The sequence below is a fragment of the Trichosurus vulpecula genome, chromosome 1 (genome assembly GCF_011100635.1).
Source record: "Trichosurus vulpecula isolate mTriVul1 chromosome 1, mTriVul1.pri, whole genome shotgun sequence".
Taxonomy (NCBI): Eukaryota; Metazoa; Chordata; class Mammalia; order Diprotodontia; family Phalangeridae; genus Trichosurus; species Trichosurus vulpecula.
The window spans coordinates 364,384,879-364,410,792 of NC_050573.1; the positions used below are offsets into that span (position 1 = coordinate 364,384,879).

Genomic DNA, 25,914 nt, shown 5'->3' on the forward strand with positions numbered 1-25,914 from the left:
AGAGACATAGACATAGACATAGACAATGTCTAGTCTATGTCTATGTCTATGGCTATGTCTATGTCTCTGTCTCTGTCTATTCTATGTCTGTGTCTATGCTATGTCTATGTCTATGTCTATATATCAGCAGAGGAGAATTCTCAGAGTACTCGTGTTTTCTATTTATTGACAACTGGTACCATGTATAGTGGAAAGAAGGATGGATTAGGAATCAGAGCAAGGTAGGAATTCTAACTCTCGTACTTATTAACCTATGTGACCTTTGGCAAGTTATTTTACCTTACGGAAGCTCAGTTTCCTCATTTGTGGAGATGATAAGGTGTTTGACTTGGGCTGGGAGTTGAAACTAGAGATATCCTCTAAGGCCTTTCCAAAGGCTTTTCCCCCTAATCAGAACTTTGAGCAATAGATAGAACTGGTAGAGGGACAGATTTTGGCTTGAGATACCGTCCTAACCTTCCTTACCTTCCTTGAAAACCTGCCTAACAATCAGAGTTGTCCCAAAGCAGTATCAAATCCCTTTTCACTAGAGGTCTGGATGACCCCTTATTCAGGGGTTGTGTGTGATGCAGATTCTGGGTCAGGTACAGGTTAGACTTGACACCTTTTAAGCTCTCTTCCAATGTTGATTCCAATGTGATTTTTATAGAACTTTTATAAAATTTCCTAGAATATTCACATTCAGTATTTCATTGAATCTTCACTACAACACTGTGAACTAGAGAGCCCTGGTTTCATTATTCCCATTTTACAGATATAAAAACTGAGCTTCGTAAAGGTTAAGTGACTTGCCTAAGATACCAAGGGACAGACCTGGGCAAATTGAATAGGATTGAATAGGATGTTCCATTAGCTCCTGAGGAGTGTTTCTAGAAACTTGTGGATCTTCCTCATACAAATGCACCCAAAACAAGATCCTGCTCTAGTATTACTTTTTGTCTGTTTGGTTTTTTTTACTCAAGCACCTGCCTCTTTCCCCTGCCCGTCTGGAGGAGATCAGGGCAGAAAAATGGCTTCTTTCCTGGGAGAGCTTGAGCTGATGGTATTGATGGAGGTTAGGAGGGGTAGGTACAGGTCTTTCTTGAGAGAGAGGTCAAATTGGCAGCTGTTTGACTCTCACCTCTCTGTGTGCGTGCACACACAATATAACAGAACCACATAATCACATAACCATGCAAAAATTACACTATGTACAACATACCAGACACTCACTTTCATACACCTAAAGTTACCTGTGGTTTCTCCATACTTAGAAAAAAGTTGGGTTTTTTTTCTTTTTTTTTTTTTAAATCAAGAAAGATAACGCTTGAGAAAATTGAACTGTTCCATTGATTTCCATTCAGACAGTCTTTAAATGTCCAAGTACTGAATTTCAGTCTACTTCCCCAATAACCTACTATGTACCAGACTCTGTGTTAGGCATGTGGGATAAAAAAACACCAAAATTGAACCTTGCATAGTGTTGAAGAGATATACCTGATTGCTTTCTACCCTTTTTTAACCCTTAACTTCTTATCTTCCCATCTCAAAGAAGGAGCCTCCATTCTAAGCTTTGGTTCCCATATCTAACATTGAATACCCATCCTAACCCTTAACCCATATTCTTAACCCTTAGTTTTCATTCCTTACACAGAGTCCTGGTCCCTGACCTGAAGCCACTACCACAATCCTTAGCTTCTATTCTTAACCTTTTCCCTGCAGTCTTCACACTGGGCCTATATCTGCATCCTCTGCAGATATAACATCTCCATCTTGGACACTTAGGTCTTTATCTTGGTTTTTGGTACTCAGGCCTCATCACCAATGTTTGGCCTTCTCTATGAAAAATTCAGTCCTTTCTTCCCTTATTCTGTCCCTATCCCTGGCCCTTGGGTCTCTGTCCCTAACACTGAAAACTCCACCTGTGAGGAAATACCTTAAGGTGAGGGGACACTCAAAGTATCTGGAGGCCCTCTGAGATGTAGGCAAATACATTATGGGCCCAATGCAGCAACAGATAGTAAAGGAGGGCTTGGATAAGATTGGCTTTTAATGCCCCTAAGGAATGGGTCAGTTAAAAGGGCTAAGAACCAGTAAGCCCAAACCAATGGACATTTCCAGGAAGACCAAGGACATCTATATCATAGTGGGTTTTTTTCAATATTAAGCATCTCCAGTTGATTTTATTTTACCCCCCTTGTTTTCCCATAGTATCTAGCAGTAAAAATTCTCATAAATATACTAAAAAAGGAAAAAGAAAAAGGTCGCATGTGTATTTCAGGGATACCAGGCTAAGGTCCAAGCTGAAAACTATATTTTTCAAGTGGTGAGTAAAGAGTGACCCAGGTACAAGAAGTGAGTAATGACAACCAACCACTGGAGGTCTCAGGGAAGAGAATCCTCTTTCTTCCTCCCCACCCCACCCTAGCTGGCCCAAGGAACCAATTCAGGACAGAGGCATCCTGATGTATGGGGACAACAAAGAAGAGTATAAAATGCTGGGTCGGAATCCCATTCAGTCAGTCAGCAAGCATTTATTAAGTCCTTATTGTGTGCCTGGCACCGTGCTACATGCTGGCTACCTGTGTCTCTTTGGGTGGGTGAATTCCCCAACCTGGGCCTCATTTCCTTATCTATAAACTGAAAAGGTTGGACTGCATGAATGATCTCTGAGGTCTTTTCTAGTTCTAGGACTCGGTGACATTTAAAGAGAGGAGATTATGACAACAGGACGTTAAAAACTGTGCAGGTGGTTCATGAAAAAAGAAAAGAAAAAAAGATCTTTGTTTAAATCTCGACTCTGACACTTGCTACCTCTTTGATCTTGAGCAAAGTATTTTACTCCTGGCCTAGATTATCTCTGTGGTTCTTTCTAGCACTAAATTCTAGGATCCCATGAGCAAGTCATTTACATAATTGTGGACACAGTCCCTACATCTGGCATTTATTCCTCAGTCCCAAGCCCCCATCCCCAGCATTTATCCCCCATTGGTTGTCCATTCATGACAAGTTCTCCATCTTAACAGTCACAAGTACTTAGCTTCTATCCCACCCACTTAATGTACATACTATGCTCCCAACCCCATTACTTTATTCCTGATATAGAGACTTTCCAAACTCAACATGGAAACAAAGACCCCCAATCATGATAGTGCCTAGCAGAGAATGGGCACACAGTAAACTTTAATTCTTGGCATTCAAGGAACAGATAGGATTCTGGAGCCCTGGAAAGCCATGTGTTTGGGGACAGGGGGTTCTTAGCTTCCAAGGCGCCCTCCTCTCCACCCCAATCTGTGGATATTCACTCACCGGCATGGTCTGGCTGCCATGCAGGGCGTTAATGGCAGCTTGGGCCTCAGCATGGGAGGAGTATTTCACGAAGGCACACCCTGGGTGGGGGGGAGAGTGATCTGGTGAGAAAATGGAACTCTGGACCCCATTCAGCCCAAACCCTGACCCAAACCATGGGGAACTGGAGCAGAAGAGGACACCGGGAGAAACGTGGAGAGAGAGCTACAGAGATAGGAAAAGAGACACTGAGGGAGAAAGAAGCAGAGAGGGAGAGGCAGAGCTGGAGCAGAGGCAGAGGCAGAGGGTGCCAATGCTGTAGTCAATATGTCAGTTCCAGACCCATTACCCACTCTCTGCCTCTTGGTAGCTTGGACAAAGGCATTTCCCTCTTCTGAATTCTGTTCTCTGTCCCCCTTCAGGAAGCCCCTCTCACCTATTTCCACCCATGACTTCAACAGGGAAAACCCTTCACAACACAATCCCTCAGCTGCGTCTGGCAGCAATGAATTCTGCCTGTGGTTTTCCAGATGTGTTCCATCTCTGCCTGCATAGCAGGAACCCCCTAGAGGTGGGGGCCACGTGTCCCTCATCAGGTTGGCCCGTCTCCTACCTTTGCTGTTGCCATCTGGCCCCCGGAGGATCGTGCATTCCTCAATGTTTCCGAAGGCCTCAAAGAGCCGGCGGACGTCATCCTCAGATTGTTGCTTGTTGAGCATGCCAACAAAGAGTTTTCTGTCTTCTGGAACAAAATTAGGAGATGCTTACCGGGGTTCCCACTGGGGAGCCCTACGAGGACCAAGGGGGACTGACTTAGCAGGCAGGAGGTGTGATGCTAGAGATTCTCAATCTCAGACCACCTCACACCTCCACCTGTTCTGTGGAGAAGGCTAGGACAGCTTCATGAAAAAGCAGATGGATGAACTTAGACCACACTGTGGGAAGTGCCGCAGGGTTTGATTAAAGGTTCCAGTTTCTCCTTCCCTCCCCCACCACTCCTGGCTCAATTTACCCTACCACACCATCTCCTTCACTTTTGCCACATTGCTTCTCAAAAGGATTAGCATTCCTTGGTTTCAAACATGATAATACAGGGTAGAGCTTCAATCACACACTTCTACACCGCCCCCCCCACACACACATACACACACATATGCACCTAAGCATGCATGTGCCCATGCACAGACATGTCCAGGTTTGTGTGCAGGCAGGTTCATCCCCCTCCCACATAGAATAGAATTACATTTTCCCCAGAAAATCCAGGCCCAGTGTAGTTTGATGCCTGATTTAGTGATCAGACATAGCTTTCAGAGCAGAGAGGGCTTTATTCCACCTGTATAAACACACACGCTCAAGCATATACAAAGGGACTCATGCACACTTACCTGCAAATACCCATACAACCATATGCAAACACATGCAAAAATGTGCCCCCACATATATAGATCTACAGGTGCACCCCAAAAGGCACAAAGAGCACATACTCAGGGCATACACCCCAACACATATACCAGCACACAAGGGCACAAATGGACATATGAGTATACAAGGAACTCAGGGGCACACACCCTCTGCAGGTAGTTATTTATTCTTCTTCCACTGGGAGCTATTCTCCACAGGCAGAATTTACCCTTTGCACACATATATGCCCAGGCACCTGCATGCTGCTTCCTCTCCCCCATCCATCCATCATATTAGATCCACTGACTGAGGCCAGTTCAAATGACATGATGGAGAAATGCAAACAAAGTGTTTGTTCCTTTTCCTGCTCTCCTGACAAACCCTACTCAGAACTGCCTTTTTTCCCAGGAAGACTTCCCTGATTGACCCCCATTCCCTTATTATTTTCCTTTAGCCAGTAGAGATTTTTTATGCCTTATGTATAGCCTCTCATTTTACATACGAGAAAACTGGGGTAAAAGGTTAAGTGACTTACCCTAGGTCACACAAGTAATCAATATCAGAGGACCTCTGTCTGCTGTACTCTTTCCACTGAACCTGGCTGCCTCCCCCATCAGGCTGTGGTGCTTATTTGCCTCACCCTAAGGCCTCAGAGGTCTATTCTCCTTAGATAGGAGCTCTCCTCCTTTCCTCTCCTCCTTGGCAAATCATGGGCAGGTGTACCCTCTCAAACCTGCTGCCATGTTGCAGTGGAAGCCCTTATACCCCAGATCTGAGGAAGGATCAAGGATCAAGCCCAGGTTCAGTTTAGAACTGTAGTTTGGCCAGGAGAGAGATACAGAGGTCAGCGCTGGACTGTTCAGGAGACATCGATCCCTGGAGTCTTATAGACTTGCATCCCATTCTTAAAGCCAGTCCATTCCTAGTCCAGGACCTTCTCTTCCAGGCTCCTTTAGATATCTGGATTCCCTTCCCATTTCCCCAGGTTTGGGGTCAGGAAAGGTTTCTTTATGGAAAGTGGGATTTTGGAGCTAGGTGCGGCTAGAGGAGAGCAACATGGATTGGTAGAAGGGAATGGAGAACACACACTAATTGGTGGAAACCTTCTGCCAAGGTGGCCATTAGCATTCTGAGTGATCTTCTGAGCTGCCTTCTCAATGCTCAGATTGGCTTGGCCTCTGAGATATTACCAATCTCAGAAGAGCAAAGCTAAGGACAGCCAGAGAAATGGACTGATGCAGGTGATGAAGCCAGGATGGAGAAAGAGAGGGGACAAAAAGAGGGGAAAGAGAGGGAGGCAGAGAAAGAGAAGAGATAGAGTTAGAGGCAGAAAAAGGGAGATGAGGCAGAAAGGCCCAATAAAGAAGAAATTGGGAGGGGAGAGTGGAAAGAAAGAGAGACTGAGAAAGACACACAGAGAGACAGAGACAAATGGGGAGGGGGGGTGGAGAAAGAGAGAGAAAGAGGGAGAGAGGGAGAGAGAGAGAGAGAGAGAGAGAGAGAGAGAGAGAGAGAGAGAGGCAAAGGTGGAAGAAAAAGTCAACGTATTTTCTCTCAGAAGTGGTGATGACATTTCAGATCAAATTAAACTTGGGCTTTTAAAGACTTCAGTGGAGGTTATTGAAACTCTGTGTGTGTGTGTGTGTGTGTGTGTGTGTGTGTGTGTGTGTGTGTGTGGCATGGATGTGCACTTTCTCCACCCCCAGGGATCAATGACTCTCCTCTCACCCAATGCCCCAGCCAGCCTTTGGGTCCAGAGCCTCCTTCTATTAAAGTCCCTGATTAAATGGGATTTGCTGGAAGACAAAGAGGTGAAAACCTGCCAATTGCTAATCTCTAGCCCTCCTGCTTAAAAATTCCATTTCCTTCATTGGGAGAAAAAAAAAGGAAAGGAAAAAAGGGGAGAGAGAATTCTCCGCCTCTGCCTGATTTAAATTCTGGAGCTGCAGCCTGGTCCCCTTCTCCCTCTCCTGACGTCTGAATATATTCCTTTATTATCATTATTACAGCTTTCTGATTGCATTAAAATTCATCCACACGCTCCTCTCCACATTGCCACTTCTCTTTTGCCAGTTTTTTTTGCCAACTCTCTCTTCTACCCCACCCTTAACTCCCCCCCCCCACCCCACCCCAAACCTGCTTAGTACACTGATAAGGTAACTCCTTCTTGGAAGCACTTCTAAATTTGGGGTAGGGTTGGGCCCTTGCCTCCTGCCCCTGAACTCTTCAGAGATATGAATCACGAAGTACTTCTTTGCAGAAGGTTGTTCACAGAAAAAATATGGCTTCAAGGGGGCCTCCTCCGGGAAGCCTCCATGGTTAGTGCTTACACAATTCTTATGATTGCTCTCCTTGGGATCCCTAGTGCGGTCATTTGGCACTCTGCATGCATTGTTTGTAGACTGTTGTGTAAGATTTTCTACATCTTGTGCTGGAAGTCTCTTGCTTATGGGAGTCAAGGGTTCTCCTAGACTGGGAACTTCCTCAGAGGTTTCAGAGGGGTGGGGATTAAGGCCAATGATGGCTGGGGGGCAGGCAAACTGTCTCTGCTTGTCTGGTCTGTTGATGAATATTAGGAATGGACACAGCCTTGGGGATAAGGAGATAGAAGAGCTTTGGAGCTGGAGGAAGAGGATCATGGCAGCTAGGACCTCTCCTCACTCATAACCAAGAACCCAAGATGGACAAGCTTCATATTCCCTCCTTTCAAAACAGTGGCTCTTTTAATTCACACTGCTAGAGTCACCAAACACATGCATGTGTTGGGATGAATGATGCCAGTAAGGCCAAAGTTTGGAATTTGAACTGTATCCTGACCAGTCAGCTTCTTGCCCAGTAAAATTCCATTCCTTGGGTTCAGAGAGTCTCTAATCTCTGTTACTGACTGACCCACCTAATTCTGGGCATAATCTAAACCTTTAACCCCACTGGCTATCTCATAAACCTTGGCCATTGGTCATGAGGGGGATGGTTCAGTATAGTACATGCCTACACCTGGAAATTCAGCTTAAAGTCCACATCACAATGATAGGGGTTGGGCATCATGATCTTACATGAAAGATGCCAAAAGTTAATTCAGTGCAAACATGGGCAGAGGTGAATTCATGATTCTGGCCTCTTATCCTTGATATCTCCACTTATATATGCACAGGTTTCCTCAACCTAGGTCAAAAAGACATCAGAGGAACAGCTACTAATGCCCAAAATTGCCTTGTTTCAATTGAACTCATCAAATTACAGAATCTCAAAATTGTAAGAGACTTTGGGGGCTGTCCAGTCTAACCTGTGACTGGACTAGATGTTCCTCTCCAGGTAGGTACTTGACAAATGGTCATCTAGCCTTCACTCAAAGACCTCCAGGGAGGGGGAACCCTATGATTTCCCAAGGCAGCCAATGCTACTTCTAGAAAGCTTGTTTGTTAGGACATTTTTCCTTACCCCGAGCCTAAATTAATATCTTTTAAACTTCTCTGTTGTTCCTGGGGCAATGGGACCATACTTTCTGAGGCCAAACAATAAAAGTCTATTCCTTCTGCCATATGGGTGACCCTTGAAAGCAGCTATTATAGGGGCAGCTAGGCAGTATAGTGTGATAAAGCACAGGCCCTAAAATCAGGAGGATCTGAGTTCAAATCCGGCCTCAGATACCTACTACCTGTGTGACCTTAGGCAAGTCACTTAACTCCCATTGCCTCAAAAGAAAGCAGCTATCATGTTCTTCGTAGGTCTTCTGACCTCCAGACAAAACATTCTCAGTTCCTTCAGTTGATCCTCCTATGGCATGATCTCAAGGCCCTTCACCATCCTCATTGACCTCACCTACACTTGCTCAGTTTCCTAAAATAAGATGCCCAGAAATGATCACAATGTACCTTACATGGTGTGACAAGAGCAGAGCAGAGGGAACATTACCTCCCTAGGCCTGAATCCTGTGTCTCTTTTCAAGCAGCCTAAAATCACATTACCTTTTAGGCTTTTATATTGCACTGTTGATTCATATTGGGCTTGATGTCTGCTTCAATGCCCAGATATTTTCTCAGATGAACTGCCGTCTAGCCATGCCTCCCTCATCTAGCACTGTGACATTGATGTTTTGGACCCAAGTGTAAGATTTTACATTTGTCCCTATTAAATGTCGTCTCAAAATAGAGTCAGCCCAAAGTTCTAGCCTGTCAAATCTTTTTAGATTCTGATTTTATTACCTTGGGTGTTAGCTATCCTTTCCAGCTTTTTTATCATTTGCAAATTTGATAAGTATGCTAGATGTACATTAATTTAAGTAGCTGATAACAAGGTTAATTAGCATAGATCCCTGGGACACTTCACTAGAGACCTCCTTCCAAGAAAATGATATTGAACCATTGATGACTACATTTCTGCTCCAGATAGTCTATCTATTCTGAGTATCTAATGGTATTGCTGTCTAGTTCATGTCTCTCTACCTTGTTTACAAGAACGTGAGAGACTTTGTCAAATGCTGGGCTAAAATTTACACAACTATATTTAACAGCATTTCTCTGATCTACCCATCAAAAAACTAAATGGTATGGGTACAACCTACTCTCGATGAATTGAACATGTCCAAGACAGAATTCATCACCTTTCCCCACAAACCCTCTCTGTTTCTGTTGAGGTAATCATCGTCTTTTCAGACACTCAGGTTTGCAAGCTTAGAAGCAACCTCAACTCTTCCTTCTCCCTTTCCCCTCACATCCAATTAGCTGCTAAGTCTTGTCAATTCTCTCTTCCCAATATATTCTACATCCATCCCTTTCTCTCTGCACAATGACCAAGTGGCTAGTTCTAAAGCCAGCGATGTGCTGGAGCCAGCATATCATACTGGATCATACAGGATCATACTGGATCATACTGGATCACAAAAGCCAACTGTTAAATTTTCATTCTGAGCACTTACAACTCAGAAATTGGCTAATGCTACAAATTAGAGTTAATTTATTATTTTGTTGGTTTTCTAGACTTAAGGAAGCAATAGAAAAAAAGGTAATAGTGAAGATTAAACTTAAAAGTGTGCTATGTGTACATTTTTGGAGAGAAAGAGTTGGTTGTTAAATACTACCAGCACACCCTTGCCTAAAGCACAGGGTTGACCATGTCCTCTGTGCAAGCAGCTTAGTGGCTCCCTACAGTCTGTAGGATAAAATAGAAACTCCTCTTGGGCTTTTAAAGCCCTTTACAACCTACCCTAGGCTCAACAAACATCTCTTTCAACCCACTGATATCCTAGCCAGATTGGCCTGTTGGCTAGTCCTCCTCCATGTTATTCTGTCTTCTGACTCTATACCTTTGCATAGGCTGTCCATTAATGTTTGGGATACTCTTCCTCCTCACCTCTGCCTCATAGAATCCCCCTAGCTTCCTCCAAAGCTCGGTTTATGCCACCTCCTTCAGGGAGCCTATCCTGATTTCCTAATACTCCCTCACCCTCTATGAAATTCCTTTGTATAGACATTATATTTACTTAGTGCTTTACAAGTTGTTTTCCTCAGTAGAATGTAAGTTTCTTGAGGGTAAGGACTGTTTCATTTTTGTATCCCTTGGGCCTAGCCTGCAGCTCAGCACATGGAAAACATTTCATGAGTGCTTGTTGAATTGAATCGATGTTATGCTGCATCTTCATAATCGCCCCTTCCTTTTCTAGATGTTCATTAACTATCCTTTAAAAATATAGTCTAGAATTTTACCACAAAGAGAAGTCAGGCTCATCGGCCTATAGTTTTCAGGCTTCATTCTTTTGCTCTTTGAAAATCTGGACAGTATTTGTCCTTATCCAATCCTGTGGCGTATCTCCCACTCCCCAGTTTTTCAAAGATTGGTGACAGTGGCTGAGAATTTATATTTAGGCTGATATGAGAAACCTGGATTCTTACATTCCTAAAATCCTAGTGCCTAGAAGTTTGTCTAGAGCACATTCTTCTAGCTCATAAATGTTCCTATTTTTTCTTTTTTACTTTTAAGATGTGGAATGCTTGTCTTATGATGACACGAGTCCAAACAGCTTGTCTGAGATCTTTATGGAATACAGGTTTATAGGATAAGCTTTGCCTTGGCCTAAAAATTTCTAAAACTCACATTTGATGATGTTTTAGTACCCTGAAAGGCTATTTTTTTGGACTCGGTGACTTGAACTTACCAATGGCAGACAGGTGCTCCATTACGGTGGAATGCCAGAGCCTATATGTGCCTATACATGCTACAGATGAGTGTGGGGGATCATTTGGGAGAAACATTGGACCCACTAGAGAGAGATTTTCTACCTGGGACTTTTTTTATTGGATACTTTCATTTTCACCCTATTTTCCCTCTTGTTTTAGACTGCAATTACATGTTTGGGTGGGGTTTTTTGTATTTTCTTAAAAAGAAGGTCAGTTTCTTTTTCATAACTTTTGACTGTTAGAATGTTCAAGTATTAATATATCTTGTATTACTGAATTCTTTACAAGAATTTACATTTAGGTTGAAAAGAGAAGTTTGGATTCTTGTATCCCTGAGTTACTAGTGCCTAGAAGTTTGTCTAGAACATACTCTTCTAGCTCATAAATGTTCATATTTTTCTTTTTTAGTTTTAAGATGTGGAATGCTTATCTAATGATGACACGAGTCCAAACAGCTTGTCTGAGACCTTTATGGACTACAGATTTCTAGGATAAGCTTTGCCTCTTGGACTAAAAAATTATAATAATCAACCCTAAGTGTTTAATCCCTTTTTTGAGAGGCCTAAGACTCTGTGAAGTTTTTCTGAGTTTTTTTCTTCTTTAGGTTGACTTACTTATCCAAGTGAAGGGTGAGTTAGAAACTCCATTTAGATTGTCCTTATGGTGGCAGGGATCCATTGAGGGAACCTTTAGGTTCCCATTGATCTAGAGACCCAGAGAAAATCTGGCTGTACCTCCAAGGGGATGTCTGTGGTAGTGTAAAGATAGAACCAAAATCATTCCTCCCCAGTCCCCCTACCAAGTCTAGCAGATACATTTATCAGGTGAGAACATGTCTCTATTGTTCACTAGATTTGAACAAGGTCTGAACACCTCCCTAGGTGAAATAGAAATTTTGTATGGATTAGTTGAGGAATTTGGTCACACGCCATGGCATCTGTATAAAACCATCCAGCCAGTTGGAAGCAAAGCCAAGGTTCTCTCCTGCTTCCTCTTCCCTTCCAGCCTCTCCCCTTCCCCCAGGCAACTCTTTCTCAGGGGTATGCTGCCAAACAATAGATTACCAATCTCTGGTTCCCACTAGCTAAGCAGTTAAGATGTGTTCTCACCTAATAAATGTATTAGTGCTACCTGGGGTGAGGTGATTTTGACCCCATTTTGTGTTCCTATATTTTATGGTCTAAAGATCATTCTCCAAGGTAAGCAAAATAAGAGTTGAGTTCAATTCAATAAAATGTATCAAGTGACTAGGTCCTAGAGGCAGGAAAAAAAGAAGATATAAACCCTGTTTTTAAGGAGTTTGTAATCTAATAGGACATTAAGAGGTATTCGTGAGCATGCTACACCAAGGTAAAATATGACAAGGACAAAGTCCCATAAGAAGTTTGGGAAAGCAGGGCATCAGGGAACACTTTTTGTAGCATGTGGTATCTGACTAGGGCCTTGAAAGGAGAGGCTTTCAATGGGTGGCTGTAAGGAGGAAGTGTGTTCCAAGCATAGGGGATGGCCTGTATGAATGCAAGGAGGAAGACAGAAAAAGTCATGACAAAATTAGGGAGAAGTTAAAAGTGATTCTGAAGTTATCTACTTGGCTGATTGGGAGGATGCCTCATCAATAGAAATAGGGAAGGTTGGATGAGGTTTGGTTTGGGAGAGATATAAGAAGTTCCGTTTTGGACAGGTTGAGTTTGAGATATCAATAGAATGTATAGGTTGAGATATTCAGTGACAATATTGGTTTGGACTGCAAGACTATGTAATCAGTCATCTGCAGAAAGATGAGAACTGAAAGCACTCAAGGTACTGTGATTATTAAGAGAAAAAATGTAGAGAGAGTAAAGAGGGTCCAAGACAGAGCTTTAGGGGGACACACCTACTTTAATGTGTGGGAGAAGCATCCAGAGAGGTAAGAGAAGCTGAGGAAGGAACAAAGATCAAGCATATGCCAGAGCAGGAGGTGGGGTGGGCATAATAGTTCCAAATACTACAGAGAGGTCAAGAATAACAGCTTTTAAAAGGCCAGTTTAAAAGGAGTTTAGCAGCCCTCATATTTCATCAGTTAGACCCTGTTTCATTTTAATGTTGTAAGGGCAAGCAAAGTGGGACTTTTTACTATTTTTTTTCTCTTGGAGTGCTTCTCAGCACCAAGGTAATCAAGTATCTTTGATTGAGTCTTGCCTTTGTTTGTAGGAAGGCCCACACCCTTTCACTAACTAGATGTGAGGCCCCAGGCCTGCACCCTTTTGCTAGTTAGGTCATGAGAGGTGTGAAACCCTCAGGACCCTAAGGGGAGGTGTGAAGCCCTCGAGAGATGTAAAGCTCTCTGACCCTGAAAAAGGATATCTATCTATATCTATATACATATATATGTATATATATGTGTATATATATGTATACACACACACGCACACACACACATATATGTACATACTCTGAGGTTAGCATTTTGTTTGGGGCTCACTCATTGAAAGAGTGTTGATATGGACACTCTGGGTAGTCATTAAGGATTCCCACCGACCCCCCACCCCTCCCCCAGCCCCTGCTTTGAAAAACCCAGATGTTGGTGCTTCTTTCTCTGGTAACTGTATATGTATTGCTGTGGTAAGACAGAAGCCTGTCTGTTGATTTGTGTTTATTTGCTCTGTTTATATTTTCTCTGTTAGTAATTTCTATTTATATTTGCTCTGAAGTTCAAGGTGCTGGCTTTCCCCCTGAACTAAGTGAATGATATATGTATGTTTGGTTAAAGTGAGATTGTAAACCCCTTAAAGTTGCTTTCCTTAGAAAAGCGGATCAAAGAACCTGTGCTAGCAGCCCTTCTGTGTGCTGGTGTTATTGGCCTTGTATTGGTCTTTCACCTTCACAGCAGCTGCTAGCAACATTGTTGTTACAAATGTCTGGCTTGAAGGGTCAACTGATATTTAACTACGTGGAGTAGAATCTTTGAATCTTAAAAAGTACAATATAAATGTTAGCTAGTAGTAAGTGGTAATTAGTAGTAGTGGTAATGATAGTAGTAGTGGTGGTGGTGGTGGTGGTGGTGGTAGTGGTAGTAGTAATAGTGATAGTAGTAGTAGTAGTAGTTAGAAGACTTGAGTTCTGGCACAGGGGTTGCATATTTTAGGTGAGTTACTTAGCCCCTACACCTCAGCTTTGTCATCTATAAAATGAACATCTGTGCTACCCATCGCAGGAGAAATTTTGTGAGATCAGACAAATTAATGGATATGAAGGTATACTGAAGAAGTACAAAGTACCATACATATGTAAGAGATTATTTATTATAATGGTGATTATTAATCATAATATTAATAATCCCATAAGTTTTTCTTTTTAAGAGTGAGTTTTCCTTGGCAGTGGCAGCTGGATGGCTACCACCCTTTCAGAAGCCTCACCACTGATTTATGTGCCAGGGTACATGCACTTTGGAAGAGAAAACTGTAAGGAAAACTTCCTAACACTTTGACTCTAGAGCTATCCAAAAGTGTAATGACTTGCATTCCCCTGATTGGAGGTTTTCAAGTGGAGGCTTGTCAGTAGTATTATTGAAAGGATTCTTGATGGAGGACAGATTTGAGTTGACAGATGACCTCTGAGGTGTATCTAACTCTGATAATGTTTTTCAGTCTAACTAAGAGTTTGGGTGAATTGGGCTCTGGACAAAGGTGGTCCCCTCCCACCTCTGACTTTGGATCTGGGGAAAGGGCCCATTTTACAGAAAAGGAAATGGAGGATTAGTTGGGGAAGGATGTCTTTGGCACCTCCTCCCCTGTGCATTTCCCCACCCCCCACTTTTTTATTCCTTTTCTTCCTCTCAGGTTTTCCAAAACCTCTCCTCTTCTTTCTTCATAGGTACTATTTTCTTTCTTGTCATAGAGGAAATCTGTCTAATTCATTCATTCACAAAGAGAGACTGATTTAATACACTCCCCTTCCTAGAAGGAGTTACCTGTAAAATAGCGAGAGAGAGAGAGAGGGAGAGAGAGAGAGAGGGAGAGGGAGAGAGAGAGAGAGAGAGAGAGAGAGAGAGAGAGAGAGAGAGAGCACGTGCAATGCTTGACCCAAAGAAAGGAGATACTAATGGTGGAATTTCAGGCATTGTAACAGTTTTTTGGCCGGGAACCTTCCATGGCCTTTTGCATCACAGCATGTAGGGAGCATCTGTCTGGCTGGACTGTGGGCCTAGACAAGCCCAGGCTGGGAAAAGGGGTGGGGGGCTGTGGGTGGGCAGCAGCAATGCCAGTTGGTTTGCCAAATGCTGGCGCCCCAGCTCTAATGCTCAATTTCGGGTTTAATTTTCAAAATTTGATTTGCTCATTACCATGGGCATTAAACAATATTTCCTGTTTAAGTATGAATGGGCTGCTCCGCCTGATGGGGACGAGTGCTCAGATGGTTAATGCCTTTTATAGCAGCAATAGACTTTTACTGTTCTCTCCCCTACAGCTGCTGTGCTTTCAGCGAGAGGGGGAGGCAGGGGTGAGGGCAAGAGGCCTAGGGAGCAAATGGGGAAACTGAGAGCAGGGGAAATCCAGGCACCCAAGAGGAAAACTGGGGATGTAGAACATAGGGGAAAGGGCAGAGCCCTGAACCATTGTAAGCCAGCAGTAATAGGGAAAGCTGGGAGCCTGAGGTGTGTCTTTGGGGAGCTCTTCCTACTCCTGTCAGGCACCCTGGGCTGTGCTATTCAAGAACAGTTAATTCATTGAAATGAACTGAAAGACAGACATTATAAAGCTCAAATGGAACCAGCATTTGGATTTTCTTGTCTTTGAGATGATTTGCTTTTGCCATTAAAAAAAAATCCACCATTGTGATTATCAGTGTTGCTGTTCCAATCCACCAGCACAGATAACTGAGAAGTAACTACACTATTCTTTCCTATCTCTTCTTCGGTAGGAAAATAAAAAGTGAGACAGGCCGGCAGGTACAACTTCACCCCCAGTCTTTGGCCTCGCTCCTCTCTTGTTGTTGGAAAGTCTGTATTTCCTCAGGGGGCACTAGGTACTCAGGATTTCCATTCTCCCAAATGTAGGATGAGGAATTTGGGGATAATAGCAAGTTGTGCAGGGAAAAAAAACCACTTAGAAATCGAGCTGGGGTAGAATCCTCATTTGGATGCCCATTTGTCTAGGTATGGAGGTTTTGTGTATGTGGAGAAATTTGCACAAACAGGCTCTGAAAGTCTAGAACCCCTATTAATTCTTTCTCCAGGGGATCATTTGCTATGCTGGAAATATTTTCTCCCTTCTAAGACTGGGGAGAATGAAGAGGTGATGAACTCCATGTGGTTGAAGGAGACCCCTACAGCAACATTTTGAAGTGAAATTTACTTGTAGTGACCCAGCACCCCTTCATCTTTCCGTGGTGCCTCCATCCTCACATCCAACATCCTGCTCTTTGGAAACATTGTGACATCAGTCATTTACACCTCAGTATAATGTAGATTATAAGAACATCTTCTCAAGTCCCATAGTCTGCTTCATGCCTTCCTATAAGTTGATAGTGAGCCCACCTCAAAGCCAGAAAGACCTGAGTTTAAAAGTCCTATTTCTGACTCATCCTGGCTATTCCATGCTTGGCAGGTCTTTTAACCCTTCCATGCCTGGGGCTCTAAGCTGCAGAGTCACTGCTGACCTGCATTGGTAGATTGGGGAGTTTCCTCACTGGGAGTTCCATACACCAAAGACGTCACAGGTCCAGAGTAGAAAAGCACGAATGTAGGTCACTGCGTTTGCTCAGCCCAGGAGGTTTGTGCCTTGGCCTGATCTCTCACTGGGGAACTCACATGGCTGTGTCTCATGACAGCAATGTTCAGCACTGAGAAGTGAGTGGGAAAGAGATTTTCAGGAAGGAGGGAGGGCTTTCTGAAAGCACTAAAAAACTCACACCAGAGGATGTGGCTATCTCCTCAACCTTCCCTAAGGTCCTCATGATGGTGCTTAAAGTATTAGAGCAGGAAGGAAATTCTGGGATTGTCTAGTCCAGGGGTGGGGAGCCTTGTGGCCTTCTGGGTATTGGGTGCAGTCTTTTGATTGAGTCCAAGTTTTACAGAACAAATCCTTTTATGAAGTTTGGATTCAGTCACACAGCTATACTCAAGGATCTAGAGGGCCACATGTGGCCTCGGGGCCACAGGTTCCCCACTTCTGGTCTAGTCTAAACTCCCCCAGGAAGTCAAATGACTGACCCATAGTCACCCAGTGGGGGACTTTGGGGTAGAAGGCTGTGGGGAGAAGCAGGATTTTAACCTGGGTCCTCTAACTCCAGATAATAAACTGGCATTTATACAGTGCTTTAGAGCACACACAGTGCTCCCCTTGTATTCTCTCCTTGGAGCTTCCAAACATCCCTGTGAGGCAGGTACTACAGGCATTAGCCCCATTTTACAGATAAGAAATCAGATTCAGAGAGGTTACTTCTGACATAGCTAGTAAGGGTCAAAGGCAGGGTTTGAACTCAGGATTCCTAACTCTAAGCTGCACACTATCCACTATACCATGCTGACTAGGTCCTATTGGTGAAGCCAGGACCTCTATGGGCTGGGGCTCTTGAGGAGGTAGAGGCGGTGTGAATCAGGGACAAGGACTATACCACACCTGCCTGGGCTACAAAAAGGGAGCCCAGGGAGTAATTTTTCCCTGGGACAGATCTAGTAAAGGCCGTTTGTCTTAATTAAGGCAGTGGCCTATTGCATAACTCACAGCATGGGGCAGTCTGCAGGAATTGACAAGGCGTCCTCATAAATCCCTGCAAGCTGTAATAATATTGCAGCAAGCAAGGCGGCTGGGTAACCTAGGGCAGTGTATCCTGGTGGGAAAGGAAGGAGACAGAAAAAAATGATGGGGTGCGAGGGGGGAGACTTAGGAAACAAGGAGAGACAAAAAGAGGAGAAAGGGAAAGAGAGGGAGAGAGACAGAGAGAGAGAGAAACAGAGAGAGAGAGAGACAGAGAGAGAGAGAGACAGAGAGAGAGACACAGAGAGACAGACAGACAGAGACAGACAGAGACAGAGACAGAGAGACAGAGAGAGAGACAGAGACAGACAGAGAGAGACAGAAGGAGACAGAAAGGAAGAGACAGAGAAAGACAAAAAGACAAAGAGACTGAGAGAGACAGACAAAGTAAGAAACACAGAGAGACGGAGAGACTGAAAAAGAGAGTCAGAGAGAGACAGAATTGCAAAGAAACAGAGAGTGTGTCAGAGAGAGAAAGAGTCATAGAGAGAATTACAAGGAGAGACAATCACCAAGACAGACAATGAGAGAGACAGAGAGAAACAGAGAGAGTGTCAGAGAGAGAGAGAGAGTCCAAGACTGAAGGCGAGTACAGAACATGATCCAGCAGCCCCAGCTGGGCCCATCCCTGAAAGGTCAGTTCATGGGCCTCGGGTCACTTCTGCTCCTCATTCTCCATCTGTGCTCTGGCGTCGAACTCATAATTTCTATTAATAGGATCATAGATTTAGAGCTGGAAGGTACCTCAGAGGCCATCAAGTCCATTCTCCTTATTTTACATATGAGGAGAATGAGGCCCAAGGAGGCTAGGTGACCTGAGGTCATACAACTGAGAATTACCCAAGTCAGAGTTTAGATTCAGCTCCAGGACCCCACCTAGCTGCCCCACTAAGGAGTGAGTTTGTCCTCATCCCTGGATGTGCCCCCAATTCTCAGCCCTGCTCCAAGCTAAATGGTTGGGGAGACAGAACTCTCTGGTTAGGATACAAAATTTATATACGTGGAACATGGAGAGAATCATAGAGCGTGGTGTAAGATCAGCTGCTGGCCTCAAGTGCCAGAGAACAGGGAGGAGGGAGATTGGTATGGACTGGGGTAGTCGGGAAAGGCTTCGTGAAGAAGGTGCAGGGCCGTCTCCAGTCATCCTGATCTATATCTGGCCACTGGACCCAGATGGCTCAGGAGGAGAAAGTGAGGCTGGTGACTTTGCACAGCCCTCCCTCGCTTAAATCCAATCCATCTAGATGTCATGGCATCACCTCCCTGATGTCACGAGAATGAAGGACAAACAACAACTTGAAGAAGGGAGGATTTGAACCTGCGGCCTTGAACGATGTACAAACTTTGGATAGGCAGAACAACGACAGAGTTACAGAAGCAGGAATGAGAAGGGATGGGAGAAAGATGTGTTGGCATGAATGAGATTGCTCTGTCCTATGCACATGAAATCTTAAGCAAGGTCCCTTCACTGCTCTGAGCCTTGGTCTCCCCATCTGTAAAATGAATGAAGGGGTTAGACTGGATCTCTAGGGTCCCTCGCAGAGCTAACAGACTGTGAACCTGTGATCTGAGGTGCTTACCCACCTCCCACCTCTGTCTTGGAAAAACGATCTTCGGCATCAGTTTGGACAAAAACTTTGCGCTTACGTGAGTGAGGGTGTCTAATCCCATCCAGCCCATCCTGGTAATTCCTCTTCCCACCATGGGCCAGACCCCAGCCCCTTTGAAGAGGGATGATGGAGGATTTTAACTCACTACCTCCAAGAGCCAGAAAAAGCCAGCTGGGTTGTGGCTGAGCCACAAGTAGAGACTACTAAGGTGCAGCCTATGGAGGAACTCCTCTCCCTTTCCCCCCACTTTAACTGGTGTTTAAATGATTAATTATCCTAATTCATATAGCATTTTAATGTTTATGAAGACTTTTGTTCAACAATCCTGGGAGGTAATTTGGGCAAGAATCATTAAGGCCATTTTACAGATGAGAAATTGAGGCTTAGTGGCTTGCAGGGGTGGGGAACCTGTGGCCTTGAGGCCACGTGTGACCTTCTAGGTCCTCAGGTCCAGCCTTCTGACTGAGTCCAAGTTTTACAGAACAAATCCTTTTATTAAGGGGATTTGTTCTGTGAAGTTTGGATTCAGTCAAAGGGCTGAAATTGGGGACCTAGAAGGCCACATGTGGCCTCAAGGTCTCAGGTTCCCTGCCAAACCCCTCCTCTCCCCGCTCTAGCTCATACATTCAGTAAGTGGGGGAGCTGGAACTCAAACCTTCCCCTTATTCTAAGTACAGTGCCCCTTGAGCTACCTGACTCTGGGTTTCACCATAGTGGGTCCCCTTGGGATCATAGTTGCATTATCCTAGGATTTAAAACATCTTTCCTTCGTCTCTGGTAACGTGTTAGCTAATTAAGGGATGAAGGTTTAAGGTAGGGTTTTTTAAACTGATATTTTGTCTCATGAACCCCTTTGGCAAGCTGGTGAAACATATGGACACCTTGTCAGAATAATATTTTTAAATATTTGGAAAAAAATACTCAATTTCATTTGGGGTTAGTGAAAAGAAATATTTTTTTTCTTTGCCATCCACAGACCACTTTTGGGGATCCATGGACTCCAGCTTAAGCACCCAGAATTTTAGGTATGACTTTTCTTAGGAGCATTTTCATTTTAGCTGAGACCTTCAGTGTCTTAATTCAAATGAATGGGCCTCTAATGGTTTAATCTTAAGCACTGCAATAGGTGAAGAGGTTGGGGGAAGAATTGAGGACAGGCAAAGGCCATCTAGATGCCCTCATGTCACATCAAGAAGTCAGCTTCTCCTCCTGTGTGAGGCCAGCCTCCCCCAGGCAGACTTCTGAAGATGGACTCCTGAGCCTGAGGGCTGGCTCAGGTTTTGAAGACACTTGGTATTGTCCAGATATTTACTTAGGGATTTCTAAAAAGAATGACATTTTCTTTCTGGGCCAAATACCTTTACTTGGCAAATAGAATTTCTTCTCTCAGGGAATAGGAGAAGGAGGCAACAGGTGTAGTAGACAGAAGTCTACTCAGAAGACCTGGATTCAAATCCTACCTCCAACACTTATTAGCTGTGTGACTATGGACAAGTCATACATATAATCTCTCTGAGCCTCAGTTTCCTGTACTGTCTACCTCAGAGGGGTGTTGAAAGAAAAGCACTAGGTGGAAATCTATAAAAATGCTATCATTGTCATGGTTTTTAACCAAACTTGTGATTTCATCCAATTAGAGGCTCCCAATGACAAATCCCTTCTGCCAATTCAGAGTAACACTTTGGCTGCAGCTTATGGTCTTTGAGAATTGCCTGGGCACCAAGAGATGTTAAGTGACTTTCAAGGTTCATAATGCCAGTCTGCATCAGGTGTGAGAATTAAGCCCAGGTTGTCCTGCCTCAGAGGCCAGGGGTCTATTCGCTCTGCCCTACTAACTCTCATCACGATTATAATGAGCACAGTGTCTGATAAATAGCAGGCAGTTAATACATGCTTCTTTATTCATTCATATATTACATAATAACACAAAAGACTTGCTATTATTATTGACTGAATGTTTTGCTTTTTCATGGTACCAGCTTTTCTCATTGATCAGGCATAGTGGGAAGTCAGCTCTCATCTCTCTGGGAGGTCAGGGGACCACAAATAAAGGAGAATGGGCTGGTGCCAGAGAGGGGATTTCTGGGAGTCCCTGCCCTGGGGGTCCTCTTGTAGGAGGGTGTGGAGAGCCTGGAGTTCTTGAACATAGTAGCTCCTGGGCCTGTTCTGACCCTTCCAAATTGAATTGGTATTGGGAGGAGGGAGAATGGGAGGGGCTACAAGTACAGGAGTTAGTGGCCGTTGATCACCCTTATAATTTGATTCGCTGATGATGACTAGGTTGCCCAATGGCCAGGTAAAGGGCCTTGGTGGTCACAGCTTCTAGGCAGCCACCTTCTAGCACTGGGGAGGGAAGGTGTGAGGCATGCCAATGTGCTCTAATGGTAGGTTTATACAAGCATTTGCATTAAGGAGGAAATGGGAAGATTGCACTGTTTACATATGTTATGTCAACTGACTTAATATGTGGGCTCACACATATTTTCCATTCTGATCCTGGCCTGTCATCTTCCAGGTGAGCACATGCAGGGGGCCAGGGGAGTGGAGGCCTCAAAGGCAATCTACCTCAGTTCTCTGCCTCTGCTCCTATCCTGTGCATAAGTGAATAGTCAGTAAAGAGTCAGCCAGCAAACCTATACTGGGAACCTACTGTGTGTTTAGGCCTATTCTTACTCATGTTTGGAGAGACAGAAGAAGACCCACTTTGTGCCTTTGGAAAGTGGATACTCCCAGTCTAATTAGGGAGGTGAGACTTATATACATCCCAAACGGCGAGATAGAAGATATAGTGTGACATTAAGACCCAGCCATGTATCAGCAGTGCCTGGTATATAATAAGTTTATAATAAATGCTCGCTGACTGATTGATTAAATGCAGGATTGCATGGTTCAGGTTAAGTGCTGCAGTGGGTCAGAGAAAGGAGGGATCAATGTGATTTGGAGTGGTCAGGGAGGGTTTAATGGAGGCTGTAGGAAATGGGCTGCAACTTCGAAGCACGTCTAGGATTTGTCTAGGCAGTAAGGTGGTAGAAAGGTAAGAAAAATATGTCAAGAGAAAAGGCACAAAGGTGGGAGTGAGGTGAGTAGCCTCACCAGATGGGAAGGGCGTGCAAAGGGATGTATCCTAGAGTGCTGAGGAATCAATTGATTTCTGGTTCATGGTATGTCCTCGGCCCAATGGCATCATACAAGTATTCTTAACATCAGCCAGCCTCCTCCTTCAGTAAGCCTTCTCAGATGGCTCCCAAGATGAATGATCCCAAGAATCTTCTGGTACCAAGAAATGCCTTTACTCTTGACTTTTAAGGCAATTTATTTGCACATTAGTCACCAAGGAAAGTTGCTCACTTTTGCAAAAAAAAAAACATCTCTTTTCACAGCAATATTCTCTCCGTATTGCTAGATATGGCTGAGACACACTGAACACAACAATCTCAGTAGATTCAGAATTGCAGGTGACCCCAAGGTCAATGGAAAGATACAAGGTAGGGGTAAATCGTCTGCAGCACATTACCAACAACAACTTCCATATAAGAAGTGGTGAAAGTCATTATCAAGGACAAGTTCCATAGCCAGAGAGAATGACAACAGCTGGATGCACCCAGCAATGGTAAAAGATTTCAGGGCATTGGATAGAGCAGGGATTCTTAACCTTTGGTATGAGTTATGGATCTTTAGGCAGTCCAAAGAATCTACGGACCCCTTCTCAGAATGATATCCTTAAATGCATCAAATAAAAGACAAAGGATTATGAAGGAAACCAATTATATTGAATATTTGTTCTCTCTCTAAAGACAAATTCATGGACCCTGTGAAGAATGCTTGGGGCAAACACACCGTCTATAAAGCTCTCATAGGAGGACTTCCATAGACTTAGAGTGCAGATTGAGACATATTTTGAGGGGACATGGCCAATGCAGAAATCTGTTCCACTTGACTATGGATGTTCGTAATAGGGGTTTTATTTTTCTTACTTTCTTAATTGGAGAGGAACGTGGACTAGAGAGAGGGCAAATCTTTGTTTGAAAAAAAAATTCAATTTAATTTAAAAGAAAAGAATTCTTGGGAGGACAAGGCTAAGAATCACCAAGAATGAGATAGCCTAGGTAAATAGTGATCTGTGCTGGGCAGAGGGATCAATGAGACCTTGGATCTATGAAAGTATTAAAATAACGCAATTGCTTTGCTCTCATTATAGCTGAGAAGAAAGGGAAGGGGGAGAGACACAGACATGTAGGTACTGAGAGAGAGACACACACAGACAATGAGAGAGCTGGAGAGAGACAACAAGAGGAGAGAGAAAGGGACAGAGAGAGGAGAGAAAGACAAGAGAGGCTGAGAGGGACAGAGATAGAGATAGAGGAAAGAAGTTGTGGGGGGGAGCTGGGGTGGAGAGACAAGACCCAGAGACATGGAGGTTTCAGAGGATGAAAGCTTTTATGGTTGGAAAGAACGGAAAGAGACATCAAACCAGATCAAAGGGCTGCCTGGAAGTGAGAGTGTGTGTGTGTATGTGTGTGTGTGTGTGTGTGTGTGTGTGTGTGTATGTGTGTGTGTGTGTGTGTGTGTGTGTGTGTGCGCTGGGGAAGCAGTATCTCTCTGGGCACACATACAGGATGCAAATGAGGCCTTTCACTCAAGTCCTTCCAAAGCAGCCAGTGGGGCAGGCTGGGCTGGGCTGTTTGATCTGTCGGGTGCTGTATCTGGAGTTGTTTGATGTTGGGGAGATGAGGAGGGGAGGAGATGGAAAAAGCCACATCCATATGCATAACCCTTCCCCCACCCAGCTCACTGAGAGAGGCCGGAGAGTCTTTGCTGTCTCCTCCTCCCGTGTCCGCTCAGTGCCCACTCTCCTCCCCCTGTCCCCACCATAGACCTGGAGAAGCCATAGGCCTTCTTCACCATTTACTTCCTCCCCTCCTCCTCCCACAGGTTCTCTCTCCTTCTCCCTGCAGAGATCAACAGAAAGGAGGTCACAGGCTTCCTTTACCATACTTTCACCCACTTGCCCCACCAAAAACAAAAAAACAAAACCCAGAGAAGTCTCAGGCTCCCTTTTAACTACTCTGGAGCACAGAGGACCCTGGCAGGACAAAGTCACCCTGCATGCCACTCTGGTCAAGGTCTCTACTGAGGGAGCAGGAACAGGGAGGGGAAGGCAAGGGAGAGGAGGGGAAAGCAGGCCACATACATGCATTGCCCTGGGCAAGATAGGCGGCTGCTTCCTAAATTTTGTCCTGCAGAAACCATGCCTGTTTTCACCTCCGTGGCTTTGCTCCCACCTCTCTCCTTAGGCAAAATTACTTCTTTCTTTAGGATCATAATATTACTTGGAGATGAAAGGGACCCTCTTGTTTTACAGATGAGAAAAAGAGAGGCCCAGGGCACTTGCCCAGGGTCATGGAGGGAAGAGCAGGGCTGCGATTCAAACTCAGATCTGGCTGAACCAAACCCAGCATCCTTTTTATCATCCCACACTGCCTCCTTTCCCCTTAACTAAGTCTAATTTGTCCTTCAAAGATTAGCTACTATGCCCCCATCCTCCAGGAAGGCTTCCCAGACTATTTTAGGTCCCAGGCTACATGCCCCTCATATCTCCTCTTCTACAAACTCATATTTTGAGTCTAAGCCACGTGAACGTTAGCTCTTGATCACACTAAGTCCTGCCTTGTCAGTCACTCGGTTAATGAGTTTTTATTAAATGCTTTCTATGGGCCAGATGCACAAAAAGGAAAAACACCATCCTCAGGAACTTACATTCTATTGCAGTAGACAACATCTAAACAACCGGGTACATATAGAGTGCATACATGTATATATACACATGTGTATATATGATATATACATGTATATAGATACACAAATACATATATGTATATACATATATAGAAATGGGGGAGAGAGAGAGAGAGAGAGAGAGAGACAGAGAGACAGAGAGACAGAGAGACAGAGACAGAGAGAGAGAGAGAGAGAGAGAGGGAGAGAGAGAGGAGACAGAGAGAATAGATGGAAGGCAGAATCAGAGGGAAAGTGTTAACGTGTTAGCAGCTAGAGGGTTAAGAAAGATCTCATACAGAAAGTAGGATTTGAGATGAATCTTCAGGAAAGCCAGGAGGGAGGGATATGTGGAGGGAGAACATTCCAGGCTTGGGGGATGGCTAGTACAAAGTTGGGAGATGAAGGATTTTATGTGGGGAATGGCAAAACAGTCAGAGTAACGGGATCGTAGAGTGCATGACAGGTAATAAAGCGTAAGAAAACAAGAAAGGGAGGAAGGAACCAGGTTGGCTTTAAGTACAAATAGAGGATTTTCTACTTGATCCTGGAGGAAATGAAGACCCACTGGAGTCTATTGAGCATGAAGGTGACATGATCAGGCCCTTACTTTAGGAATCTCCCTTTCGTAGCTGAATGGAGAATAGACTGGAATGAAGAGAGGCTTGAGGCAGGGAAACCAATTAGAAAACAGTTGTAATAGTTTAAGAAGGAAGTGATTGGGACTTGTATTGGGGTATTAACTGTGTGAGGGGAGAGAAGGGAATGTGTGTGTATGTATATATGTATTTGAGAGATGTTATGAAGGTAGAAGTCATTTGACAAACGGAATAGGTGGGATACTAGTGAGGAGTGAAGATGGCACAGAGGTTTTGAGCCTACGGATTGGGACTAATCCTTACTAGTAATAGAAAAGTTGGGAAGAAGGGAGGGTTTTGAGGAAAGATCATG

General features: G+C 44.2%; 1 protein-coding gene across 14 annotated transcripts in view; it reads right to left on the bottom strand.

Annotated features, from left to right (window-relative positions):
* LOC118847208 (CUGBP Elav-like family member 4) overlaps positions 1–25,914 on the bottom strand; it is a 152,396-nt gene that overhangs the window by 51,527 nt on the left and 74,955 nt on the right. For 9 of the 14 annotated variants that reach the window (XR_005010213.1, XR_005010214.1, XM_036755776.1 and 6 more), the window contains 2 exons: positions 3,881–4,006; positions 3,289–3,368 (listed from right to left, as the gene is read on the bottom strand). Coding sequence is in view for 12 of the 14 variants with exons in the window: in XM_036755776.1 (XP_036611671.1) it covers positions 3,289–3,368; positions 3,881–3,986 (186 nt within the window). In the remaining 2 variants the exon portion in view is untranslated. Of the gene's footprint in view, positions 1–3,288; positions 3,369–3,880; positions 4,010–25,914 lie in introns of all 14 variants that reach the window. The other 5 variants (XM_036755788.1, XM_036755782.1, XM_036755789.1 and 2 more) reach the window with 1 other exon arrangement.